Here is a 24,715-nt window from a genome sequence, read left to right as displayed (position 1 = left end):
AATTTAGTACTAGTTCCTACAATTATGTCATCAATCAAATGGTTATTAAGTACATGCTATGTTTTAGACACTTTAGCTGAATATCTCACAATTGTTGCAGCCTAGTGGGACAGAAGAAAAGTATATTAATTAGCAAAGCCTTGTGATGAGAGCTGCACTAGGGAAATAGCATTATATAACTGGAGCCCAGAGGATGATTGGAAGTGGGTAGGGCAGGTTCTGGTCACAGAGTCTATTGCTTATTCAAGATTACCCAGTTGGAACTGTTTTCAATGATAATAGAATTCTGGAGGAAGAGGAAGTTCCCTAGAATGGAGGAAGTCATAGAATTATGAGAATAACCGGTTGGAAGGGCAGTCAGACAGATGGTGAAGTTGATTAGGAAGGTTGGAAGGGCATTCAGACAGGCTGAAGTTGCCTGTATTTGAGAAGGCTGTGACTGAAGTATCTGAATTCTTTTTTTTCTCTTTTTTTTCTTGCATTTTCTTTTTTTTGTTGTTGTTATTATACTTTAAGTTTTAGGGTACATGTGCACAACGTGCAGGTTAGTTACATATGTATACATGTGCCATGTTGGTGTGCTGCACCCAGTAACTCATCATTTAACATTAGGTATATCTCCAAATGCTATCCCTCCCCCCTCCCCCCACCCCACAACAGGCCCCAGTGTGTGATGTTCCCCTTTCTGTGTCCATGTGTTCTCATTGTTCAATTCCCACCTATGAGTAAGAACATGTGGTGTTTGGTTTTTTGTCCTTGTGATAGATTGCTGAGAATGATGGTTTCCAGCTTCATCCATGTCCCTACAAAGGACATGAACTCATCATTTTTTATGGCCGCATAGTATTCCATGGTGTATATGTGCCACATTATCTTAATCCAGTCTATCATTGTTGGACATTTGGGTTGGTTCCAAGTCTTTGCTATTGTGAATAGTGGTGCAATAAACATACGTATCCATGTGTCTTTATAGCAGCATGATTTATAATACTTTGGGTATATACCCAGAAATGGGATGGCTGGGTCAAATGGTATTTCTAGTTCTAGATCCCTGAGGAATCGCCACACTGACTTCCATAATGGTTGAACTAGTTTACAGTCCCACCAACAGTGTAAAAGTGTTCCTATTTCTCCACATCCTCTCCAGCACCTGTTGTTTCCTGACTTTTTAATGATCGCAATTCTAACTGGCGTGAGATGGTATCTCATTGTGGTTTTGATTTGCATTTCTGTGATGGCCAGTGATGATGAGCATTTTTTCATGTGTCTTTTGGCTGCATAAATGTCTTCTTTTGAGAAGTGTCTGTTCATATCCTTCGCCCACTTTTTGATAGGGTTGTTTGTTTTTTTCTTGTAAATTTGTTGGAGTTCATTGTAGATTCTGGATATTAGCCCTTTGTCAGATGAGTAGATTGCAAAATTTTTCTCCCATACTGTAGGTTACCTGTTCCCTCTGATGATAGTTTCTTTTGCTGTGCAGAAGCTCTTTATTTTAATTAGATCCCATTTGTCAATTTTGGCTTTTGTTGCCATTGCTTTTGGTGTTTTAGACATGAAGTCCTTGCCCATGCCTATGTCCTGAACGGTATTGCCTAGGTTTTCTTCTAGGGTTTTTATGGTTTTAGGTCTAACATTTAAGTCTTTAACCAATCTTGAACTAATTTTTGTATAAGGCATAAGGAAGGGATCCAGTTTCAGCTTTCTACATATGGCTAGCCAGTTTTCCCAGCACCATTTATTAAATAGGGAATCATTTCCCCATTGCTTGTTTTTCTCAGGTTTGTCAAAGATCAGATGGTTGTAGATATGCGGCATTGTTTCTGAGGGCTCTGTTCTGTTCCATTGATCTATATCTCTGTTTTGGTACTAGTACCATGCTGTTTTGGTTACTGTAGCCTTGTAGTATAGTTTGAAGTCAGGTAGCGTGATGCGTCCAGCTTTGTTCTTTTGGCTTAGGATTGACTTGGCGATGTGGGCTCTTTTTTGGTTCCATATGAACTTTAAAGTAGTTTTTTCCAATTCTGTGAAGAAAGTCATTGGTAGCTTGATGGGGATGGCATTGAATCTATAAATTACCTTGGGCAGTATGGCCATTTTCACGATATTGATTCTTCCTACCCATGAGCATGGAATGTTCTTCCATTTCTTTGTATCCTCTTTTATTTCATTGAGCCATGGTTTGTAGTTCTCTTGAAGAGGTCCTTCACGTCCTTGTAAATTGGATTCCTAGGTATTTTATTCTCTTTGAAGCAATTGTGAATGGGAGTTCACTCATGATTTGGCTCTCTGTTTGTCTGTTATTGGTGTATGGGAATGCTTGTGATTTTTGTACATTGATTTTGTATCCTGAGACTTTGCTGAAGTTGCCTATCAGCTTAAGGAGATTTTGGGCTGAGACAGTGGGGTTTTCTAGATATACAATCATGTCATCTGCAAACAGGGACAATTTGACTTCCTCTTTTCCTAATTGAATACCCTTTATTTCCTCCTCCTGCCTGATTGCCCTAGTCAGAACTTCCAACACTATATTGAATAGGAGTGCTGAGAGAGGGCATTCCTGTCTTGTGCCAGTTTTCAAAGGGAATGCTTCCAGTTTTTGCCCATTCAGTATGATATTGGCTGTGGGTTTGTCATAGATAGCTCTTATTATTTTGAGATACGTCCCATCAATACCTAATTTATTGAGAGTTTTTAGCATGAAGCGTTGTTGAATTTTGTGAAAGGCCTTTTCTGCATCTATTGAAATAATCGTGTGGTTTTTGTCGTTGGTTCTGTTTATATGCTGAATTATGTTTATTGATTTGCATATGTTGAACCAGCCTTGCATCCCAGGGATGAAGCCCACTTGATCATGGTGGATAAGCTTTTTGATGTGCTGCTGGATTCAGTTTGCCAGTATTTTATTGAGTATTTTTGCATCGATGTTCATCAGGGATATTGGTCTAAAATTTTCTTTTTTTGTTGTGTCTCTGCCAGGCTTTGGAATCAGGATGATGCTGGCCTCATAAAATGAGTTAGGGAGGATTCCCTCTTTTTCTATTGATTGGAATAGTTTCGGAAAGAATGGTACCAGCTTCTCCTTATACCTCTGGTAGAATTTGGCTGTGAATCCATCTGGTCCTGGACTTTTTTTGGTTGGTAAGCTATTAATTATTGCCTCAATTTCAGAGCCTGTTATTGGTCTCTTCAGAGATTCAACTTCTTCCTGGTTTAGTCTTGGGAGAGTGTATGTGTTGAGGAATTTATCCATTTCTTCTAGATTTTCTAGTTTATTTGCATAGAGGTGTTCATAGTATTCTCTGATGGTAGTTTGTATTTCTGTGGGATACGTGGTGATATCCCCTTTATCATTTTTTATTGCATCTATTTGATTCTTCTCTCTTTTCTTCTTTATTAGTCTTGCTAGCGGTCTATCAATTTTGTTGATCTTTTCAAAAAACCAGTTCCTAGATTCATTGATTTTTTGAAGGGTTTTTGTGCCTCTATTTCCCTCAGTTCTGCTCTGATCTTAGTTATTTCTTGCCTTCTGCTAGCTGTTGAATGTGTTTGCTCTTGCTTCTCTAGTTCTTTATTTTTTTATTTTTATTTTTTTGAGATGGAGTCCCGCTCTGTCACCAGGCTGGAGTGCAGTGGCACAATCCCGGCTCACTGCAACCTCTGCCTCCCGGGTTCAAGCGATTCTCCTGCCTCAGCCTCCCGAGTAGCTGGGATTACAGGCGTGTGCCACTACGCCCAGATAATTTTTGTACTTTTAATAGAGATGGGGTTTCATCATGTTGGCCAGGATGGTCTTGATCTCCTGACCTTGTGATCCGCCCGCCTCGGCCTCCCAAAGTGCTGGGATTACAGGCGTGAGCCACCGTGCCCGGCCTTCTCTAGTTCTTTTAATTGTGATGTTAGGGTGTCAATTTTAGATCTTTCCTGCTTTCTGTTGTGGGCATTTAGTGCTATAAATTTCCCTCTACACACTGCTTTGAATGTGTCCCAGAGATTCTGGTATGTTGTGTCTTTGTTCTCGTTGGTTTCAAAGAACATCTTTATTTCTGCCTTCATTTCATTATGTACCCAGTAGTCATTCAGGAGCAGGTTGTTCAGTTTCCATGTAGTTGAGCGGTTTTGAGTGAGTTTCTTAATCCTGAGTTCTAGTTTGGTTGCACTGTGGTCTGACATACAGTTTGTTATAATTTCCGTTCTTTTACATTTGCTGAGGAGTGCTTTACTTCCAACTATGTGGTCAATTTTGGAATAAGTGTGGTGTGGTGCTGAGAAGAATGTATATTCTGTTGATTTGGGGTGGAGAGTTCTGTACGTGTCTATTAGGTCCACTTGGTGCAGAGCTGAGTTCAAGTCCTGCATATCCTTGTTAACTTTCTGTCTCGTTGTTCTGTCTAATGTTGACAGTGGGGTGTTAAAGTCTCCCATTATTATTGTGTGGGAGTCTAAGTCTCTTTTTAGGTCTCTAAGGACTTGCTTTATGAATCTGGGTGCTCCTGTTTTGGGTGCATATATATTTAGGATAGTTAGCTCTTCTTGTTGAATTGATCCCTTTACCATTATGTCATGGCCTTCTTTGTCTCTTTTGATCTTTGTTGGTTTAAAGTCTGTTTTATCAGAGACTAGGATTGCAACCCCTGCTTTTTTTTTGTTTTCCTTTTGCTTGGTAGATCTTCCTCTATCCCTTTATTTTGAGCCTATATGTGTCTCTTCACATGAGATGGGTTTCGTGAATACAGCACACTGATGGGTCTTGACTCTTTATCCAATTTGCCAGTCTGTGTCTTTTAATTGGAGCATTTAGCCCATCTACATTTAAGGCTAATATTGTTATGTGTGAATTTGATCCTGTCATTATGATGTTAGCTGGTTATTTTGCTCGTTAGTTGATGCAGTTTCTTCCTAGCCTCGATGGTCTTTACAATTTGGCATGTTTTTGCAGTGGCTGGTACCGGTTGTTCCTTTCCATGTTTAGTGCTTCCTTTAGGAGCTCTTTTAGGGCAGGCCTGGTGGTGACAAAATCTCTCAGCATTTGCTTGTCTGTAAAATATTTTATTTCTCCTTCACTTATGAAGCTTAATTTGGCTGGATATGAAATTCTGGGTTGAAAATTCTTTTCTTTAAGAATGTTGAATATTGGCCCCCACTCTTTTCTGGCTTGTAGAGTTTCTGCCGGGAGATCAGCTGTTAGTCTCATGGGCTTCCCTTTGTGGGTAACCCAACCTTTCTCTCTGGCTGCCCTTAACATTTTTACCTTTGGTGAATCTGACAATTATGTGTCTTGGAGTTGCTCTTCTCAAGGAGTATCTTTGTGGCGTTCTCTGTAGTTCCTGAATTTGAATGTTGGCCTGCCTTGCTAGATTGGGGAAGTTCTCCTGGATAATATCCTGCAGAGTGTTTTCCAACTTGGTTCCATTCTCCCCATCACTTTCAGGTACACCAATCAGACGTAGATTTGGTCTTTTCACATAGTCCCATATTTCTTGGAGGCTTTGTTCATTTCTTTTTATTCTTTTGTCTCTAAACTTCTCTTCTCGCTTCATTTCATTCATTTGATCTTGCATCACTGATACCCTTTCTTCCAGTTGATCGGCTACTGAGGCTTGTGCATTCATCCCATAGTTCTCATGCCTTGGTTTTCAGCTCCATCAGGTCCTTTAAGGCCTTCTCTGCATTGGTTATTCTAGTTAGCCATTCGTCTAATTTTTTTTCAAGGTTTTTAACTTCTTTGCCATGGTTTGAACTTCCTCCTTTAGCTCGGAGTAGTTTGATCGTCTGAAGCCTTCTTCTCTCAACTCGTCAAAGTCATTCTCCATTCAGCTTTGTTCCATTGCTGGCAAGGAGCTGCATTCCTTTGGAGGAGGAGAGGCACTCTGATTTTTAGAGTTTCCAGTTTTTCTGCTCTGTTTTTTCCCCATCTTTGTGGTTTTATCTACCTTTGGTCTTTGATGATGGTGACATACAGATGGGGTTTTGCTTTGGATGTCTTTTCTGTTTCTTAGTTTTCCTTCTAACAGTCAGCACCCTCAGCTGCAGGTCTGTTGGAGTTTGCTGGAGGTCCACTCCAGACCCTGTTTGCCTGGGTATCAGCAGTCAAGACTGCAGAACAGTGAGTATTGGTGAACAGCAAATGTTGCTGCCTGGTCGTTCCTCTGGAAGTTTTGTCTCAGAGGAGTACCCCGCCATGTGAGGTGTCAGTCTGCCCCTCCTGGGGGGTGCCTCCCAGTTAGGCTACTCGGGGGTCAGGGACCCACTTGAGGAGGCAGTTTGTCCGTTCTCAGATCTCCACCTGCATGCTGGGAGAACCACTACTCTCTTCAAAGCTGTCAGACAGGGACATTTAAGTCTGCAGAGGATTCTGCTGCCTTTTGTTTGGCAATGCCCCGCCCCCAGAGTGGAGTCTACAGAGGCAGGCAGGCAGACAGGCCTCCTTGAGCTGCAGTGGGCTCCACCCAGGTCAAGCTTCTGGGCTGCTTTGTTTACCTACTCAAGCCTCAGCAATGGCGGGTGTCCCTCCCCCAGCCTCGCTGCCGCCTTGCAGTTTGATCTCAGACTGCTGTGCTAGCAGTGAGCAAGGATCCGTGGGCGTAGGACCCTCCAAGCCAGGCGACGGATATGATCTCCTGGTGTGCCCTTTGCTAAGACCGTTGGGAAAGCGCAGTATTAGGGTGGGAGTGACCCGATTTTCCAGGTGCCGTCTGTCACCCCTTTCTTTGACTAGGAAAGGGAATTCCCTGACCCCTTGTGCTTCCTAGGTGAGGCGATGCCTCACGCTGCTTCGGCTCATGCTCGGTGCACTGCACCCACTGTCCTGCACCCACTTTCTGACACTCCCCAGTGAGATGAACCCAGTACCTCAGTTGGAAATGCAGAAATCACCCGTCTTCTGCCTCGCTCACGCTGGGAGCTGTAGACTGGAGCTGTTCCTATTCGGCCATCTTGGCTCCACTCCAAGTATCTGAATTCTTGAAGAGAATTTGGGAGTGACTTGGAAATTTACACATGCCAATGATAACGACAGGTAGAGGGTGATATATCCATGTGGTGTTAGCATCAAAGGGAGAGAGAATTGTACATATCATAATGGCCTGAAACAGACAGTTAACAATAAGGAAAATGCCCAAGCTATTCCCCAGCAAAATGGCACATGGGGTATCAGAATATGAGTATCCTTCACTCAAAAGAATTTCAGTGAAAACAAGTAAATAGTTTTCTGAAGGTTGAAGATGTAGGGAGTTTTACATATGATGACACAGGGGTTCCAGAGGTCTCAGTGGAAAGCACTGAAAAGGATTAGAGAGAGAGAGAGAGAGAAAGAGAGAGAGGGAGAGAGCACACTTACACTATAGCAATGCCTGAAGGTTGGTACCTTCAGAGTCAAAGATGGAAATAATTGGTCTTGAGATTGCAAAAAGCTCCAGGTATAACATACGCCTGGGGCCTGCACAGGACAGTGTATCAATTGATCAAGTGGTGTCAGAAATCTGAGGATGCCAGCAACCTGGGGTTGCTCTGCTTGTGGTCAAGGAATTGTCTGCAAAAGAGCCACTGACTTTCTCCAAGGCCAGTGCTGGGAGTAAGGAAGTATTATTGGTCTGCTTTAACCCAGAGAAAAATGCTCTTTGATTCCATATCTGTTCTTTTAAAAAAATTTGTTTTGAAGTAGCTTAATTTTTTTCTGATTATAAAAGAAATATGATTCATTGCAAAAATAAGGTAGTGCAGAAAAGAATAAAATAAAGATGGTTTATAATTCCCAGATGGAGATGACATAATCATTGCTAACATTTCCGTATCTGTCATTAATAGAATTCCCTGGCATTTATCAGTTAGGACTCTAGAACACTCCTTGTCAATCAATGTTTCCTCTCTCTCCTGCACCCACCCTCTCTCTCTCTCTCTCCATCTTGGGTGCTGCTGCCTTTCTAGCTTTATCTCTGTTCTCTCTAAATCCAGAGCTCTGTCATGTCTGCAGTGGATATCACTGCACATTGGGCTTATTTAATTATTCATTAAACATTGAACAGATGTTGCTATTGTGGCTGCAGAGTTGCTATGTCTGTGGCGATGGTGCTTGGGATGCTTCTTTTGATTCTCCTAGAAATCAGAGACCATGTTGCTAGGGCAAGTCAGGAAACCACTTAGATTTTCCTATTCACCTCTGTCTCAGAAGAGAAAATGCCACCTTAGGGGTAGGGCTAGCCCAGCCTCTGCAACAGACGCCGTGCTGCCAGTCACTCACTATTTACCATTGAGGTACTCACCTGCAAGAGCCAGTCTCTTGACTCAGGCACAACATGGCAGGCCAGAGTGGTGGAATGGGCCTCTGTCAAATAAACATTCATTGTCCCATCACATTGGGAAATCCTGGATAAGGGTTTCAGCTCCCTGAAAATAGCTCATACGTACCTCTGGTTTTCTCATTTTGCTTCCATTTCCAGAAAAGGGAAGTAAAACAGGCCTACTAATAACACTGCTTTCACCTTTTTGCACTTGATAAGCTCGACCTTTATTTTACCACATAAGTCAGAACTACTATATACCACAACCCTGCTAATTTGTTCTTTTCCTCCTTCCTCCCACCTATCTCCTGCCACTTCCCCAGAAGCATAAAGCTTTCAACATCCTGCTGTCCATTAGCATAAATAAACTAATGCTTTTAAAATAAAAATAGTTTTAATGCTATATTTGTTAAAGACTGCATTACCATAAGAAGATAAAAATATTCTTGAGTAACAGGTAGATCATATACTTTAGAGACAATAACACACTTTTATTGTGGTTCTCTGGAAAGTTGATTATTTTAGCCATAGATTAAAACCTTAGGTCAGCACAAGTTATATTTCCATTCATTGCAGAAATTGTTAAACCTTGCAGTTTCTCAGGGCATCTACCTTTGTGTTTTAATTTATTTTTCTGTTGCCAGTGTATTATAAGCATATCTATGAAACAAAAAAGATGAAGTGCCCTCTAAATTCAATTTTGTAGTATGAACCAGTGGATATGGTTATGGCTTTTCCCCTCATTTTTACGTATCTGTTGTTAATTTAAATTTTATGTAACATTTATACAATAGATAAAAAAATACTGGGCCAAGAAAAAACAGAAGTGGCAGGAAATGGAAATGAGAGATCTTCAGCGTCTAGAAGAACTGAAGAAATTAATGGCCGAACAGTCACTAAAAGACAGAGAAAGGTAAAAGAAAATTTAAAATTGTGTGGTAATGGAGGTGGTGAATGGAGTCTTTTGTAAAGTGTTAGAATAAATAATATCAGAGGGAGCATTTTTCTATACTTAATGTATCCTTTCAATATTTATATTCACAAATGAATACAATGATATCTATAATGCATTTTAAATTTTCATAGTCATACATGAACCTCTGGTTTTTCATTTTGTTCCTTAGATAGCTTCCTAGTTAAAACCCTCACAGAGGATTTGATAGTATTTGATTACCCACTGTGTGCATAAAATGATACTGGCTGCTGCTGTAACTATCTCTTGACCCAGAAGGAGGAAGCCATTATTCAAATAAGAAGGAAGACCCATTTACTGTGACGGAGGCTGGGGAAGACAGTACACAATTATACAATGCTGTGTGGTGTTTATTATAACATACTTAGGGCATGCCCAATACATGAAAAAAATCTGGAATTTCCTAGAAGTATGTAATTTTAGATCTGGAAAGGACATTTGAGATCAAGTAGCTTAGTCTCCTCATTTTACATATGAGTACAATTAGAGATTTAAGTTATTTTTTCCAAAGTTACTGTATCAGTTAGGGTCAATTAGGAGACAAAAAACATATAGTAATTTGAACAGGGTAAGTTTAATAGAAAAAATGATAAACTCTAACAGGAAATCCTTTCTATATAAAGAGATAAATAGCATGCTAAAGAATACCCAAGGGCTGAAGGAGGGTTCCCTTGGAAGAAACACGTTTGGAACTGAGGAGCCCTCTCCATGGTTGGGATTCACACCTTACTGTGGAAGCTATGGTTATGACCCTCTGAATGGTGGAGAAGTTCTTGGGTGGGTTAAGATAGAGCTAGTTCAATAGTCACTAGGCAAACAGGGAATACCCAACTTGGATGCAGGCAGGCCAAAGCTGGAAGCCAATTATTGAGATGCTTGCAAGGCTTAATGGAAATCTGACCATGGAAGTACTTTTGAAATTTGATGGGACTGACCATGGGTGTGCCATTGGAACTCTGTGGACACAGCAACACTTGTGTCCCCTACATGTGCTGCTGGCAGCTGTATGGTAGGAACAAGAAGGCATAAACACGCAAACCAGGAAGGAAATCCCCTTCCTCTGCAGTGTCCTTCAAGCAGCCTTTTCTGACACTGCTTAATATTTTGCCAGTTGTAGGGATAGATAGAGGGTCCACCTCCATTTTCAGAGAGCAGACAATGAAGGGTGGATTTAGAGCTGTGAGACATTACACTGATAACTGGCATAGTTATCTAATTTAGCTAGCTCCTTAGTGATTTTCACCAAAGATAAAGAAGAGAGAGCTCTCGTTTCATAACATAAATCATAGTAAATTTCCTCTAAATAGTGAGCTTCCCTGATACATTTACCTAAGTTAGTCACTGTAAAAAAATTTCCTGGAACTCTATACTTTCTGCTTAATTTCACTCTGAACCTAAAATCGCTATAATAAATAAAGCCTATTTTGAAAATTGCCCCTCAGACTCACATATAATTTTGGAAGGCATAACCATTTGATACAATGAGGTTCACTTGTATCTAGGAAGCTTCCTTTGTGACCCATGTGACTGTTATCTCAAACTCTAATCACTGAGGTTGTAGATTGAATCTGGAGTTTCAAATAGATGCTAAGCATTCCTAAGGATTTTCTGGACGAAATGCACATTATTTCCCAGGTAGCTCAGGATTTTAGAGTTTAGTATAATCTGTTACTGAGAGAACTGAGAATATAGCAAAGCCAGGGCTCGTGGTTAGAAGGTGAAGCCACCAATGAGAACCCAGATTAACAAACACAAACCAAGACCTAAGTGGATACAGGCCATGGGTCAGAAACAAGTAGATGGTTAAGAATTCCCAAACAGCTAAATACTAAAGGGCAAGGCAACAGCTGGTTGATCAGTCTAAAGCTATCCTACCAAAACAAAAGAGAGCCACAGAAATTAAAAGGAATGGGGAAAACAGAACAGATATGTAGTTCCAGCACTAGATACAGGCTTCCACTAAAATTACCCCTCATAGTCAGGGAGCTTCTTTGATTACAGAGTCATTTCAGTCTTTTGCTTCCTGTCTCAATAATTATCAAGATTAGCTGATTCAGAACTTCAGTTGAAAAAGAAGAAAAGGAAAATCAGATTAATCTGCATTACATAACAGAAAAAAAATAAGCATATTATAAGATACTAAAAAGAGTACTAAAGACTAGGAGCCAGGAGACCAAGGTTTTAGTCTTGACTCTTCTTTGAATTGTATATGACCTTGGGAAAGTCTGTCATTTCACCTCTACAGGCTCTGTTTTGTCCTCTGTAAAGTTGAACTGGATAACTTCTGAGGGCAGAGTTGATCAACTTTTAAGGGCCTATGATATGTTTGTTCAACTCTTATGTTAAAATGCTGTAGATTCAGATAATTGTTAGTCCAGTGCTTATTTGCCAATGGAAAATCAGTGAAAAAGGCCTTTAAAATATCAGGATATTTAAGACATATAATTCTCAGAAAAATTTTTATAATATTATAGATGTATATTCCTCGTTTTGTGACTTAGGGAGATAGAATTCAACATACAAAATTGCTGATAGTTTTTGCTTTTGATAGTAACCAGAAGTTGTCTTCTTTCATAACTGCATAGCACTAAGAAATTCGGTTGATTGGTTAAAACATTTTTCTGTACTACTGAAATACAATTCATAAACCTTATGTTTGATATTTTAACTACGGACACTTTTTTTCCATATCAGAATAAGGTGGCTTGAAGCAGTTTCCAGAACTGTGTTTAGAACACACACACATATCCTTGAGGGTTTGAAAACTTCCGTCATTTACTTCCCTTTTCTATTTTTAAATTCTAAGATTATATTTCTTAAAAACAATATTCGACTGGGTGCAGTGGCTCATGCCTGTAATCCCAGCACTTTGGGAGGCCAAGGCAGGTGGATCACAAGGTCAGGAGATCGAGACCATCCTGGCTAACATGGTGAAACCCCGTCTCTACTAAAAAAGTACAAAAAATTAGCCGGGCGAGGTGGCGGGCGCCTGTAGACCCAGCTACTTGGGAGGCTGAGGCAGGAGAATGGCGTGAACCCAGGAGGCGGAGCTTGCAGTGAGCCGAGATTGTACTACCGCACTCCAGCCTGGGCAACAGAGCGAGACGCCATCTCAAAAAAATGAAATGTATGTATATATATATATACAAAATTTTATATATTTATATATACCTACATAAATAAAATGATAGGTTGAACCACATAAAATTCCATTTTTGTAGGTCAAAATGGTTGAGTACTGGCAATTTCATGTGGTTCAACATTAAAAAAAGACATAGAAATTGTTTTATTTATTAATCACATTTACCTTCTCAATCTATTAGAATATGTCTTTTGCCCTCTTCATTTTATCGAAATTGTTTTTGCCCAAGTTTCCACTAACCTCCTAATACCCTGCTTTTATTTCTCAACATGCCATTGAGATTAAGAGGGAAGGCTCTAGAATCGGTTGACATTAGAATCCTGGCTCTATCCCTTATACCTGTGTGACCTTTAGATGAGTTATTTAACTTCCCTGTGCTTCAGTTTCCTCATCTGTACCTTGAGGATATAAACAGTATCTACTTCTTAAGATTGTTGCAAGGATCAAATGATACATTGAATGTAACACATTCACTGCCTGGAACAGAGTTAAGTATTCATTAAATATAAGCGATTCCTATCAATTGACTTTTACATCATGAAATACTAATGTATTCTTTCTCAAAATATTAAAGCAAGAAGGCCACACTTCAAGCCAGAAAGAGAGCCCTCACCAGAACCTAACCATGCTGGCACATTGATCTTGGGCTTCTAGCCTCCAGAATAGTGAGAAAATAAATTTCTGTTGTTCAAGTCACCCAGTCTATGATATTTTGTCATGATGGCCCAAGCTAACTAATACAATGGTATTATATTATTAAATGTATTGTGCTTTTTTCCCAGGCATGGTGGCACGCATCTGTAATCCCAGCTACTCAGGAGGCTGAGGCAGGAGAATTGCTTGAACCCAGGAGGCGGAGGATGCAGTGAGCCGAGATCATGCCACTGCACTCCAGCCTGGGCGACAGAGCAAGATTCCGTCTCAAAAAAAAAAAAAAAAAAAAAAGTATTGTGCTTTTTGTTGCTGTTCTTAAAGATTTTATACAGTACGTATATATAGGTACATTTTAAATGAATATTTTTAAAAATATTTTAAATAAAACATGTAAAAATGAGGACATTATTATAAAAATTAAAGTTAAAGCAAAAGTGCCCTTAACCACTACCCTCATGTAATCTCTTCTCTAAAAGCCATTGCTTTTATCATTTTTAAATGCATATACATACATGCTATCTATTTTATATGTACCTATATAAAATCAAGTTTAAGAACAGCAACAAAAATCACAACACATGTAACAATATAATACCACTGTATTAGTTAGCTTGGGCTATCATGACAAAATATCATAGACTGGGTGACTTGAACAACAGAAATTTATTTTCTCACTATTCTGGAGGCTAGAAGCCCAAGATCAATGTGCCAGCATGGTCAGGTTCTGGTGAGGGGTCTCTTCCTGGCTTGCAGAGTGGGGCCTTCTTGCTGTGACTTCACATGGTGAAGAGAGTCAGCAAGTACTTGAGTGTCTTTTCTTACAAGGGCGTGACTCCCACCGTGAGGGCTACATATCCAAATACCATCACATTGCGGGTTAGGCTCTCAACATATGAATTTTGAGCAGACACATTCAGTCTATAGCAACCACTTGTGTAAAAAAAGCATTTATGTATGTACAAATCGACTATTTACTACTAACTTCTATTTATAGGTTGCTGCTGGCATATAAGTCCTTTGTGCTAGTTAGAAAAAGGTGCAGCACACCAACGTGGCACATGTATACATATGTAACAAACCTGCACATTGTGCATATGTACCCTAGAACTTAAAAGTATAATTTTTTAAAAAAAGAAAACGGTGCCTCCCTCTGTTGGCATGTGCATGTTGCTCCTACTACAAGTGGGCAAATTAGGAAAAGACTCCCTTCTGAACCATGGCATACAGCTTGACAAGCAGAGGCAAAGCTGGATGTCATACTTCATTTGTATCTCTGGGTCATGGGTCATTTTTGTAGAGCACAAACTTCAAAATGATACATGGTATCTCTGCAAATAAACCTACCTAATTCTTTTAAAATAGTATATATTATTCATATTTCTTCTAAAATTTAGTTCTGTAGCCATCTGGAACTTATTTTAATGAGTGATATGAGCTAAATTGTTCTAAATTGATAGCCAACTATCTCAACACCAATTATTTAATGATTCATCTTTACCCACTGATTTAAAATGCCACCTTTGTTATATGTTACATTTCTAATTATACTTTTATATCCATATGGACTCTTGATTAGATTAAAAACTGATCTATGTTTATAGTTCTACATTGATAGCGTCCTGTTCTAATTATTCTGTTTTGCTATCTAGTAGAACAAGTGTTCACTCATTGTTCTTTTCAAAAATATCTTAGCTATTCTTATGTCAAATTTCACTTAGAAATGCTGTTGTTTTTTTTGTATTGAAATTTTATTAAGGAGAACTGACACATATACCAAATTTAATCTCCAGCCTGGGGACATGCTTCCAAATAGCTCTACAGCTCTAGACTTTTGCTAGATCCTTTAGAAAAGTTCATCTTTTTTTTTTTCTGGGGAGGACAGAAATTATTTTTGAAATAGGTAGAAATTGGTGACCAAGAAGCCAATTATAAGTTTCCTTCAGTAAGCTCTGTGAGAAAAAGTATCTGAACTAAGGAAGTGACAGCGGGAAGCAGAAGTGCTACAAAAGCTGACAGATGTGTGTGCAGTATTTACATGAGTTAGAGTTGATGACTCATGTCATCAGGGTTGGAGGCTAAAGGAAGACAAAGAATGAAACATGACCCTGAATATTATTGTGCTTTTTCTGGCCTCTTGGGTTGAAAGCTTTAGTTATTTTGTTTTCAATGTATTTTATTTCCTAATCAATTCACTCGGCTATAGTTTTTATTTTCCTGTTTATTTTTGGCCATATTCTACAAAGTTTGAAATATTGTGTTTTTATTACCTAATTTCTAGTAGTTTTCATTTCATTTTTTATGTCACAACAATAAATTGGTGGATGTTGGGGTGCTTGCCACAGGTAAGTTTCAGTTTCATTGATTGTCTTGTGATGTGCTTCAAATTGGTGAGCAAACTGGATAGCGAAATGTATAAAAGTTAAAATACTAATCAAAATATGAGTATTAAGTGAAAGATACCTTTAGTTTTCTTGGGTAACAAATGACAGTCTTCAAAATAGACATAAGAATGTATCTTTGTCTTTTTTTTTTTTTTTTTTTTTACCACAATGTTTATTCTTTGTGTTCTTTAGTTTCTGTAACTCTATGCTCCAAGTTCCTTTCTAGCCATCCCAAAACGTTGCCACTTAGCCCTCATGGTAATTTTTACCCAAAGTCTTGTCCCCCTCCCCCTACCCCACCACTGCTGAAAGCTAAACTGTCTCTCTTTCGCATGCAGTGGTTGTTCTTTCTTTTCAGCAGGGCACTGACTGCACTTCCTAACTAACCTTGTTGGGACCAATACTGGTGCCCTGGTCACTGCAGTGTAGAGTTCTCTACAGCTGCAGTGATACTTTGATGTATATGTTTATTTTGTTTTCAGGTGTTTTTAAACACTTACCCTGTTCCCAGAAACTTTCTTTACTGAGCATTCTTTATGTTGGGTAGTGAAAGATTCTACACACAGGGAGGAGTAGAAAGCTAGGCTATGTAACAGTCATATCTCATTTGTTGTATATCTTTAGCATCACTGCTTTCTATTATCAGTGACTGTTGCAGAGCATGCAAGCAGAAATTAGACCATTCTTCCAAGCACAGGGGCCTTTCTCCCCTTTACATTATGACATTTTGAAAATGCTTATTACAATATTCAATCTTTGACTTTTCTGAAGTTCAGCTCTCTTGTAGTTAACAATCTTATTCCTCTGTATTTGCCAATTATTGCTTTAATAAGGATAATTATATTGTGGCCTTTCATCTACTTATCTCCATTGCTGTTTCTTATAATTTAATAAATAGCTTGCTTTTCTCATTTTACCTCCTTTGTGCTAATTTTAATGTTTTAAAAATGTTTTAACAATATACTCCAGAAGATAATTTTAAAGATCTCTAAAAGCAGATTTACTTAGCTAAGGAGTTCCTCTAGATATCATTTCATGACCAAAAAAACTGAAGTTTGGTACAACCAACAAATGGATGCTACAGGTTCTAAGAACTTTATCAGTCAATGCTCATGTAACACTAGAGCAGCTGTTATTCCATTCTTTGCTACATTAGAATCACTTGGGGAGCCTTTGAAAGTCCTGATGCCCAGGCCAGACTCCAGACCAATTAAATTCATATCTCTTGGGAAAATTCTGACCCCCACATTTTTGGGAAATTCTTAGGGGATTCTAAAGTGCAGCAAAATTTAAGAACCATTGTGCTAAAGTTCTTTCTACACTTTCTCAAGTATGGGCCCAAAGTCATCTACTGGGTTCTTGAGACCATTCCACTTTTTGTAGAAATGCCCATAATTTCTCTTTTCCTAGACAGTACCCTCACTGAGCTCAGAGAGGTCATATAGGTGAAACTTATATTCATGGAACAGTTTATCAATTCTAGAAAACCGCTTCAAGTAAAAATTTTGCGTGGTATTTTTCTAACAACCCAGTTATGTGTATGTATGTGTGTGTATGTTTAGTGGAGAAAACGTTGCTTTCCACAGTACAAAAAAAAAAAACAAAAAACAAAAGCAGCACTAATTTTAGGTTATTTTTTCCCAAATAACAGCATTTTCCTGTATTGTAAAATAGTAAACATTTGAAGTTTAAGATGTCAATGACCATTTGGGAAGGAAGAGACTAGAGCCAGCTGCCTTTCTAACACTAAATTGGCCTTGCGAATCTAGTGTGTGTTTTGAGGTCCTTGCCAACATCAGGGAATTGACAGTTATTGCATTTTCTAAGTAACAAAGCCAGATGTTTCTATTTTCCATGTCTTTTCTTAACAATGTGCAAATTTCGACATGTTGTATTGGAAGGCATTAAGGAAATTTAAAGTGGGTTCACAGTCTAATGTTTGAGATCTTTAAAGAGTATGTTTAGTAAAGTGACTTAATCAGAAATTTTTACAAACATTTGTCATGTTTTTGCTTCTCAGCATGAGATTTCTCAAAATTAATGGGGATGCTCTTGTTCATTAAGTCTCTGTCAACCAAATCCCCATTCCAAGTGGATGTGCCAAATGATATAGTCCAAAGATCACTGTGAACCATTAAACAAATACAGTTCTTAATAGGACTGTCTGTTTTGTATTTTATATGTATATTAGAAATGTTTTGCAAATTAGCAGTAACTTAAAACATGGAAAGAAACCTCATTGGTGGCCAACAGTAATAATAATAATAATAGTACTTATGACCTGCTCCTCAGTATAACAAAACAAATTGTGGGAGATGTGTGTGTTCATACATTGGGACATGGATACACAGATTATTTGGATATTATCCTAGTAGTTCTTGAATGGAGCTTAGCTAAGCAAGCATGATTGACAGAGAGGATAAGAAATTCATGGACAAAGCAATATATAGCCATTTTGATGTGAAAATGAACAAGCAAGCTTATGCCTGTGGGCAAATGGAGCACCAGCTGGGCAGAGATGGCACAGCTGAAGGTCATTCAAGAGGTCTTGGATGATGATTTAGCTCCTGATGACTGTACATCAAGTTGACTGTACATCTCTGGTTCCTTCCAAACCACAAGCAATTGAAGCATGTCGTTTGCTGAGTAGTTTAGGCTGCTTTTACTTTGTTGTTTACAACTTTGATTTTTGATTTGGAAATCTTGTTCATTTAAAGAGATACTGGATTTTCGTTGTATGCTAAGTTGATCTGTCTGTTGCATTTACTTGTTCAGGTCAAAAAATGGAATGTCAGCAGGTATGTGTCTGGTAAAGGCCAGACAACAATCAGAAATGCTTTAGAATATGTTTTTTAATGTATAAAATGAGCATTATTACATCCCTTTATGCCCACCATTATTTTTGTTTCATATGTATGTGTCAATGAATTGACCACAGATGCTGTAATTCCAAATAGAACATCTAGGTGCTGTGATCTTTTTGAGAATCAATTATCTCAAATTCTCCTCTTCAGTAACACAGACTTTTATTTTGGTACATAACTAGTGCTACAGATATTTGGAAGTTTTTGTTGGAGCATTAGGTTGTTTTCTTTCTTTCTTTTTATTATTATACTTTAAGTTCTGGGATATGTGTGCAGAATGTACAGGTTGGTTACATAGGTATACACGTGCCATGGTGGTTTGCTGCACCCATCAACCCACCGTCTACATTAGATATTTCTCCTAATGCTATCCCTCCCCTAGCCCCCAACCCCCCAGTAGGCCCTGGTGTGTGATGTTCCCCTCCCTGTGTCCATGTGTTCTCATTGTTTCTTTTTTTTTTTTTTTTTCGAGACAGAGTCTTGCTCTGTCGCCCAGGCTGGAGTGCAGTGGCACGATCTTGGCTCACTGCAAGCTCCGCCTCCCAGATTCACGCCATTCTCCTGTCTCAGCCTCCCAAGTAGCTGGGACTATGGGCACCTGCCACCATGCCCGGCTAATTTTTTTTTTTTTTTGTATTTTTAGTAGAGACAGGGTTTCACCGTGTTAGCCAGGAGGTTCTCAATCTCCTGACCTCGTGATCTGCCTGCCTCGGCCTCCCAAAGTGCTGGGATTACAGGTGTGAGCCACCGCACCCGGCCTTGAATGAATTTCTTAATCCTGCATTCTCATTTGATTGCACTGTGGTCTGAGAGACTGTTATGATTTCTGTTCTTTTGCATTTGCTGAGGAGTGTTTTACTTCCAGCTCTGTAGTCAATTTTAGAGTAAGTGTGATGTGGTGCTGAGTAGAATGCATATTCTGTTGACTTGGGGTGAAGAGTTCTGTAGATGTCTATTAGGTCTGCTTGATCCAGAGCTGAGTTCAAGTCCTAAATATCCTTGTTAATTTTCTGTCTCATTGTTCTGTCTAATATTGACAGCAGGGTGTTAAAGTCTCCCACTATTATTGTGTGGGAGTCTAAGTCTCTTTGTAGATCTCTAAGAACTTGCTTTATGAATCTGAGTGCTCCTGTATTGGGTGCATATATATTTAGGATAGCTCGCTCTTCTTGTTGCTTGGATACTTTTACCATTATGTAATGCCCTTTTTTGTCTTTTTTGATCTTTGTTGGTTTAAAGTCTATTTTATCAGAGACTAGGATCGCAACCCCTGCCTTTTTTTGCTTTCCATTTGCTTGGTAAATATTCCTCCATCCCTTTATTTTGAGCCTATGTGTGTCTTTGCACGTGAGATGAGTCTCTTGAATAGAGCACACCAATGGGTCGTGACTCTTCATCCAATTTGCCAGTCTGTGTCTTTTAATTGGGGCATTTAGCCCATTTACATTTAAGGTTAATATTGTTATGTGTGAATTTGATCCTGTCATTATGATGCTAGCTGGTTATTTTGCCCATTAGTTGATGCAGTTTCTTCATAGTGTCGATGGTCTACAATTTGGTATGTTTTTGCAGTGGCTGGTACCGGTTTTTTCTTTCTGTATTTAGTACTTCCTTCAGGAGCTCTTGTAAGGCAGGCCTGGTGGTGACAGAATCTCTCAGCATTAGCTTCTCTGTAAAGGATTTTATTTCTCCTTTGCTTATGAAGCTTAGTTTGGCTGGATATGAAATTCTGGGTTGAAATTCTTTTCTTTAAGAATGTTGAATATTGGCCCCTTCTGTCTTCTGGCTTGTAGGGTTTCTGCAGAGAGATCCGCTGTTAGTCTGATGGGCATCCCTTTGTGGGTAACCCAACCTTTCTCTCTGGCAACCTTTACACCTATATGCAGAGGTAAATGCTTTGCAGGTCTTCCTCAGCAGCAAAGGATGCTGTGTCCTCCAGTACGTCACACAGTATTTGTGAGTGATACGGAGGCAACCATTATATACTTTATTGATGTATTGATGTCTTTATTACTAACTAATTAGGGAGTTTTACTAAGTAGTTTTAAGTAATGAAATACTGACCTTTTGGGCATAAACTTTGCAAAGATTTTATAAAGCTGCAGGGCCAGGTAGGCAGAAACTTAGCTGGTATAGGTTAAATGAAGGAAGGAGAATAAAGCCGTGGATTGGGAGAAATAACATGGTAGCTTTTACAATATGCCACTACCCTGGTGGATACCATAGAACTCCAGGCACTTGAAGTTTATTCTTTTGCGGAACTACCCCTGAAAAAAAATATGTATGTATAAAAATATATGTTTATGTTTATTTATATATATACATACATACACTTGTATGTATGTATATATAACATATATTTATGTTTATTTATAAATATACCTACATAAATACAGCCATCAGATGATATTAAATAAGAATTAGAAGGTTAGTGAAGGGAGCATGTTTATAATCTGGGGTTTTTTAAAAAATATATTCTAATGTAAGTTTTACAGCGTCATATAATTTTGAAACTGGGAGGAATCATACAATGCATCTACTCCAACCTCCTTGCATTAACTAAGGTTTTAGCTTACAAGCAACAGAAATCCTTTCTAGTTAAATTTTGTGGTAAAAAGATTTTTGTGGAAAGATATTTGAGTAGCCCACAAAATCATCAGTTAGGCCACAGACCCAAGCTTAGCAAACTGTTGGGAATAATGAAGTCTGGGAAGATAGAAAAGAGTCAGGATTGGAACCCAACTCCCTTCGGAATTATCCTCTTAAGTTTAACCATGACTACTGGACCTTATGGCGTGCCTCCTCCCCTGTGGTCTCATGACATTGGGCATCTCTGCTGGCAACACTGCCTTTGTTCCTGTTCCTGTCGTGCCACCCTGCCCAGGGCCCTAACAGCTCCTCGACAGGCCCTGCTTCTCTGCACCACTGGCTTCTGAGGGCAGCATCCATAGGGCAGAGCTCAGGTCCCACACTCATGCTCTAGCTGCAAAGGAGGCTGGGAAAGCAAGCATCAGGCCTCAGCTTACAGTGGGGATTTCTACAAAGGAGGAAGGGGGCTCAGAAGCTGAGAAAAAAGAAAGAGAACACCTTCTACAGTTCACAGCTTTAGTTGGAAAAATCAACACATACCCTTCTTTCTATACTTAAAACAGCAAAAAATTTGCTTCCACCTAAGACTGTTGTTTTACCTTTTACAACCCAAAATGTACTCACTTCATTCCCAAAGGGAATAAACTTAAAGTCTCATTTGTTACAGCATCCAGTTCCAAATCCAAGATCCCTAGGTCATATCTTTTTGCCCTATCATCCTCTCGTCTTGTCATGATCTATCTTTATATTCCATGACCTGTGAATGGAATTTTGAAGTTCACTACCAATAACAACACCTCATGTAAAATAGTATGGAAAAGGGAGGTGAAGGAAGTGAACAGAAAGTGTGTGTGTGTGTGTGTGTCAGATCAAAATGAACACCTTTCTGTAAGTGGTCCTTGCTTCTGCAAATGGTCAAGATCACAATTCAGATTTATAATTTCCCTTCTGTACTGTGAATTACGTATGCCCATTGCTTTCAGCCAGCATCTTGACTGATTGCAGTTCTTTACTCAATAGGTTGACTCCTACCTTAATTTCTGAAGGACTTGCTTGCATAGGTTGACTTTTATCCCTGGCATACAATTCCATAAGGTGTCCTAGGAATTCTTTGGATTTCATCTGCTTCTGCCTGCCTGTATTAAATTATAACACTCCTATTTCCCATTGATAGGTCTATTGTTCCAACCAACACTGTACCTTCTTTTCTGTCTGTTTGCTTCATGGTATGACAGACCCCAAAAGGTAAACATTTGCATCAGATCTTAAGTCAATGTAACCATTGTTGTCCTCCAATGGAAGCATTAGAAGTAAAACCAGCAGAGCCTGGAGTCCTGGGGATGGGAAACAGAAATTTTATTAAAGGATCTTTGGGGTTAATTGTGAAAAGCACCATTCCCACTTGTATTTAGTGGTACAATTATGTGCATATTCTGTCTTTGTGAGAAATAGCACCATATATTGGTCACTAATCAGAGCAAAATCACTTCTTATAAAACAGCATTGAACCTCAGAAAATATTGCTTCCCAGTTCGTTCTGTAGTGGAGTCTTCAATTGGCTATCTGTCGTCTTATAAGGACAGCAGTATCCGGGTGATGCGGTGAATGCCTGCGCTTCAGCCCATTCCTCTACTTCTACACAGTTAATGGACTTCCTTAGGAAGAAACAATGTCCTGTGCGATACTATGGATACACAGTTGGCCCAAAAACAGTGTATAGTGAAAGAAAATCCAATTATTTTTTCTGTCCTTTCCATAATAGAAAGTGGTCGATAAAGTATTGGAACTGGCTAAAATTGGCTGATTCCTTTGGGGTATTATACCATGTTAAGGACTCACAGTTACAGTAGTCAGATTAGCCTTGATAAAAGCAACTGACATGGTTGAGCAGTCCGTATCTCCTGTTCCCCATCACTAGGAGCATTTTATCATAAGCCCATTAAGCAAGTGGCAGGTTGCTGGGGAAGAAGACTGATACACACATAGTAGGCCATGACTCCCACCTACTTCTTAAAAATCACCTATATACAATACATGGGCACTCTGGACTAATTCCAACAATTTTTCAGGGACTTATTTTCACAATCCTCCAATCTTATTCCTTCAGTGTCCCTAATCTACTGGCCAAACCATTAGCTACTGCCCACAAAATGTTATTAATCCATATTTTATTCATCTATTAAAAAATATTTGCTGAGTACCTAATATGAGCCAGTCACTAATTCTTTACATGAGGTAAAGTGAACATGGAAATCATCCTATTGAAATTACATTTGCATGGTAAATTTCCCTCCTCCATCCCCTTTCAGGGACATTTCTGAGCAAGGCCATCAATCTCAGCACTCTGCTTCTGTCTGGACCAGTGCATGTGTAGATCCAGCTGTAAAACTGGCTCATTTTTTCCTTTCTCCAGAGGGTGCCTTAGGGGCTGTGGGTGTGGGTTGAAAGGATGCTGCTGTGGCAGGAATGGCATGCTGAGTGGGAGCTGCCTGTCTGTGTAAATTACTTGGGTCTTAAGGCCCATTCTACATTCGTTTAATGAGTTGGTACTGCTTAGGTACTCCTAGAAGCATCTGGTGGCTCAAGTGACACCCAGCTCATTGGAATAGCGATGAGTCTCATTGTTACCTGGTATCTTAAGGTCAGGAGCCAAACTCTTGTTTATGAAACAGAGGTTAAAAAAATACATACCTTATATGGTTCTTGTGAGGAATAAACACACTAAAACATGGAAAACACTTACTACAATGCCTACCACATGTATCTGCTTGACAAATGATAGTTATCATAATGATCACCAGGGTCCAATAGTGATTCAAGAGCTAGGTCTTAAAAGAAAAATTACAACTTGCAAAGAAGGCATGGTTGTGCTGCAGAACCCTGAGGGTCTCTACTATGTGAGAACCTATAAAGGTTTTGACATGCTCTATAAGACATTCTAGTCACCCAGAATACACCGGGGCACCAGTGAACCCTCTGCATCAAGGACAAGTGGCATTGCCGTCTGCATCATGGCCTGGACCAGCTGGACAGCTTTCTCTTGTTCTGACCTGTGTTCATACTGTTAGCTGTTCAGATCACTCACTAAACTGACTGGCTAGGCATTCCCAAAAGCTGATTTTGCTACCTTCCAAACCTACAAAGAATCATCTGGCATTATGATTGTCTTTTTTTAATGTGGAGTAAGAAAATCTGTATTAAAATCCCTATCTTACCACTTCCTACCTCTGTGACCTTAGTCAAGTTGCCTATGTCTCTGAACACACCCAAATGATTGTTAGCAGAATTAAAGGAAATGATGTATATAAAGCACCCGGAGTACAATACACACCGTTACATTCATTTCTCTCTACACCCTCCTCCTTATCTACAATGTTTAGCCAGCTGTCTGGGGATTTGCCATATGGATGTCTCCCTGGCACTTCACATTTTCCATGCCTCAGATAGAGATATTCATTGCTCTCTCCACCCTGTTCTTCCTCCAGCATTCCCTTTTCTGTAAATGACAACAGGATGTACTCACTGCCCAATCAGAAGCCCAAGGTGACTCTTCCCTCTCTTACTCCCCACTCCTACAGCCAAGGGCTTATTAAATTCTGTGAATTTACCTTTTGAATATTGATATCCTTTGCTGTCACCCTGATAGGGCCACCATCCTCTCACCTGAATTGCAGCCACAACACCTCACTACTTCAGCCTTGCCCCAAAGCAAACACAGCTAGTCATGTCATTCAGATACTGAAAACCCTTCTGTGGTTTTTCTTCACACTTTGAGTAAAGTTCAGATGCCTTAATGTTGCCCATGGGATGCCCATGGCTGGACTCCGCTTAGCTCT

At 39.4% G+C, this 24,715-nt stretch overlaps 1 protein-coding gene and 1 long non-coding RNA gene across 14 annotated transcripts in view; one reads left to right on the top strand and one right to left on the bottom strand.

Moving 5' to 3' along the window:
• The window catches only part of LOC134808049 (uncharacterized), a 28,924-nt gene extending 6,711 nt beyond the window's left edge, over positions 1–22,213 (bottom strand). Inside the window, exon 1 of the long non-coding RNA XR_010150110.1 lies at positions 22,080–22,213. This is a non-coding gene — a long non-coding RNA (uncharacterized LOC134808049). The remainder of the gene's footprint in view (positions 1–22,079) is intronic.
• The window catches only part of CCDC148 (coiled-coil domain containing 148), a 320,462-nt gene that overhangs the window by 235,122 nt on the left and 60,625 nt on the right, over positions 1–24,715 (top strand). For all 13 annotated transcript variants that reach the window (XM_063791234.1, XM_016949853.3, XM_054679053.2 and 10 more), the window contains one exon: positions 9,071–9,189. In XM_063791234.1, the coding sequence (XP_063647304.1) occupies positions 9,071–9,189 (119 nt within the window). The remainder of the gene's footprint in view (positions 1–9,070; positions 9,190–24,715) is intronic.

This window comes from Pan troglodytes, chromosome 13, assembly GCF_028858775.2.
Source record: "Pan troglodytes isolate AG18354 chromosome 13, NHGRI_mPanTro3-v2.0_pri, whole genome shotgun sequence".
In the NCBI taxonomy this organism is placed as follows: Eukaryota; Metazoa; Chordata; class Mammalia; order Primates; family Hominidae; genus Pan; species Pan troglodytes.
This window is presented reverse-complemented; position numbering and strand designations above follow the sequence as displayed.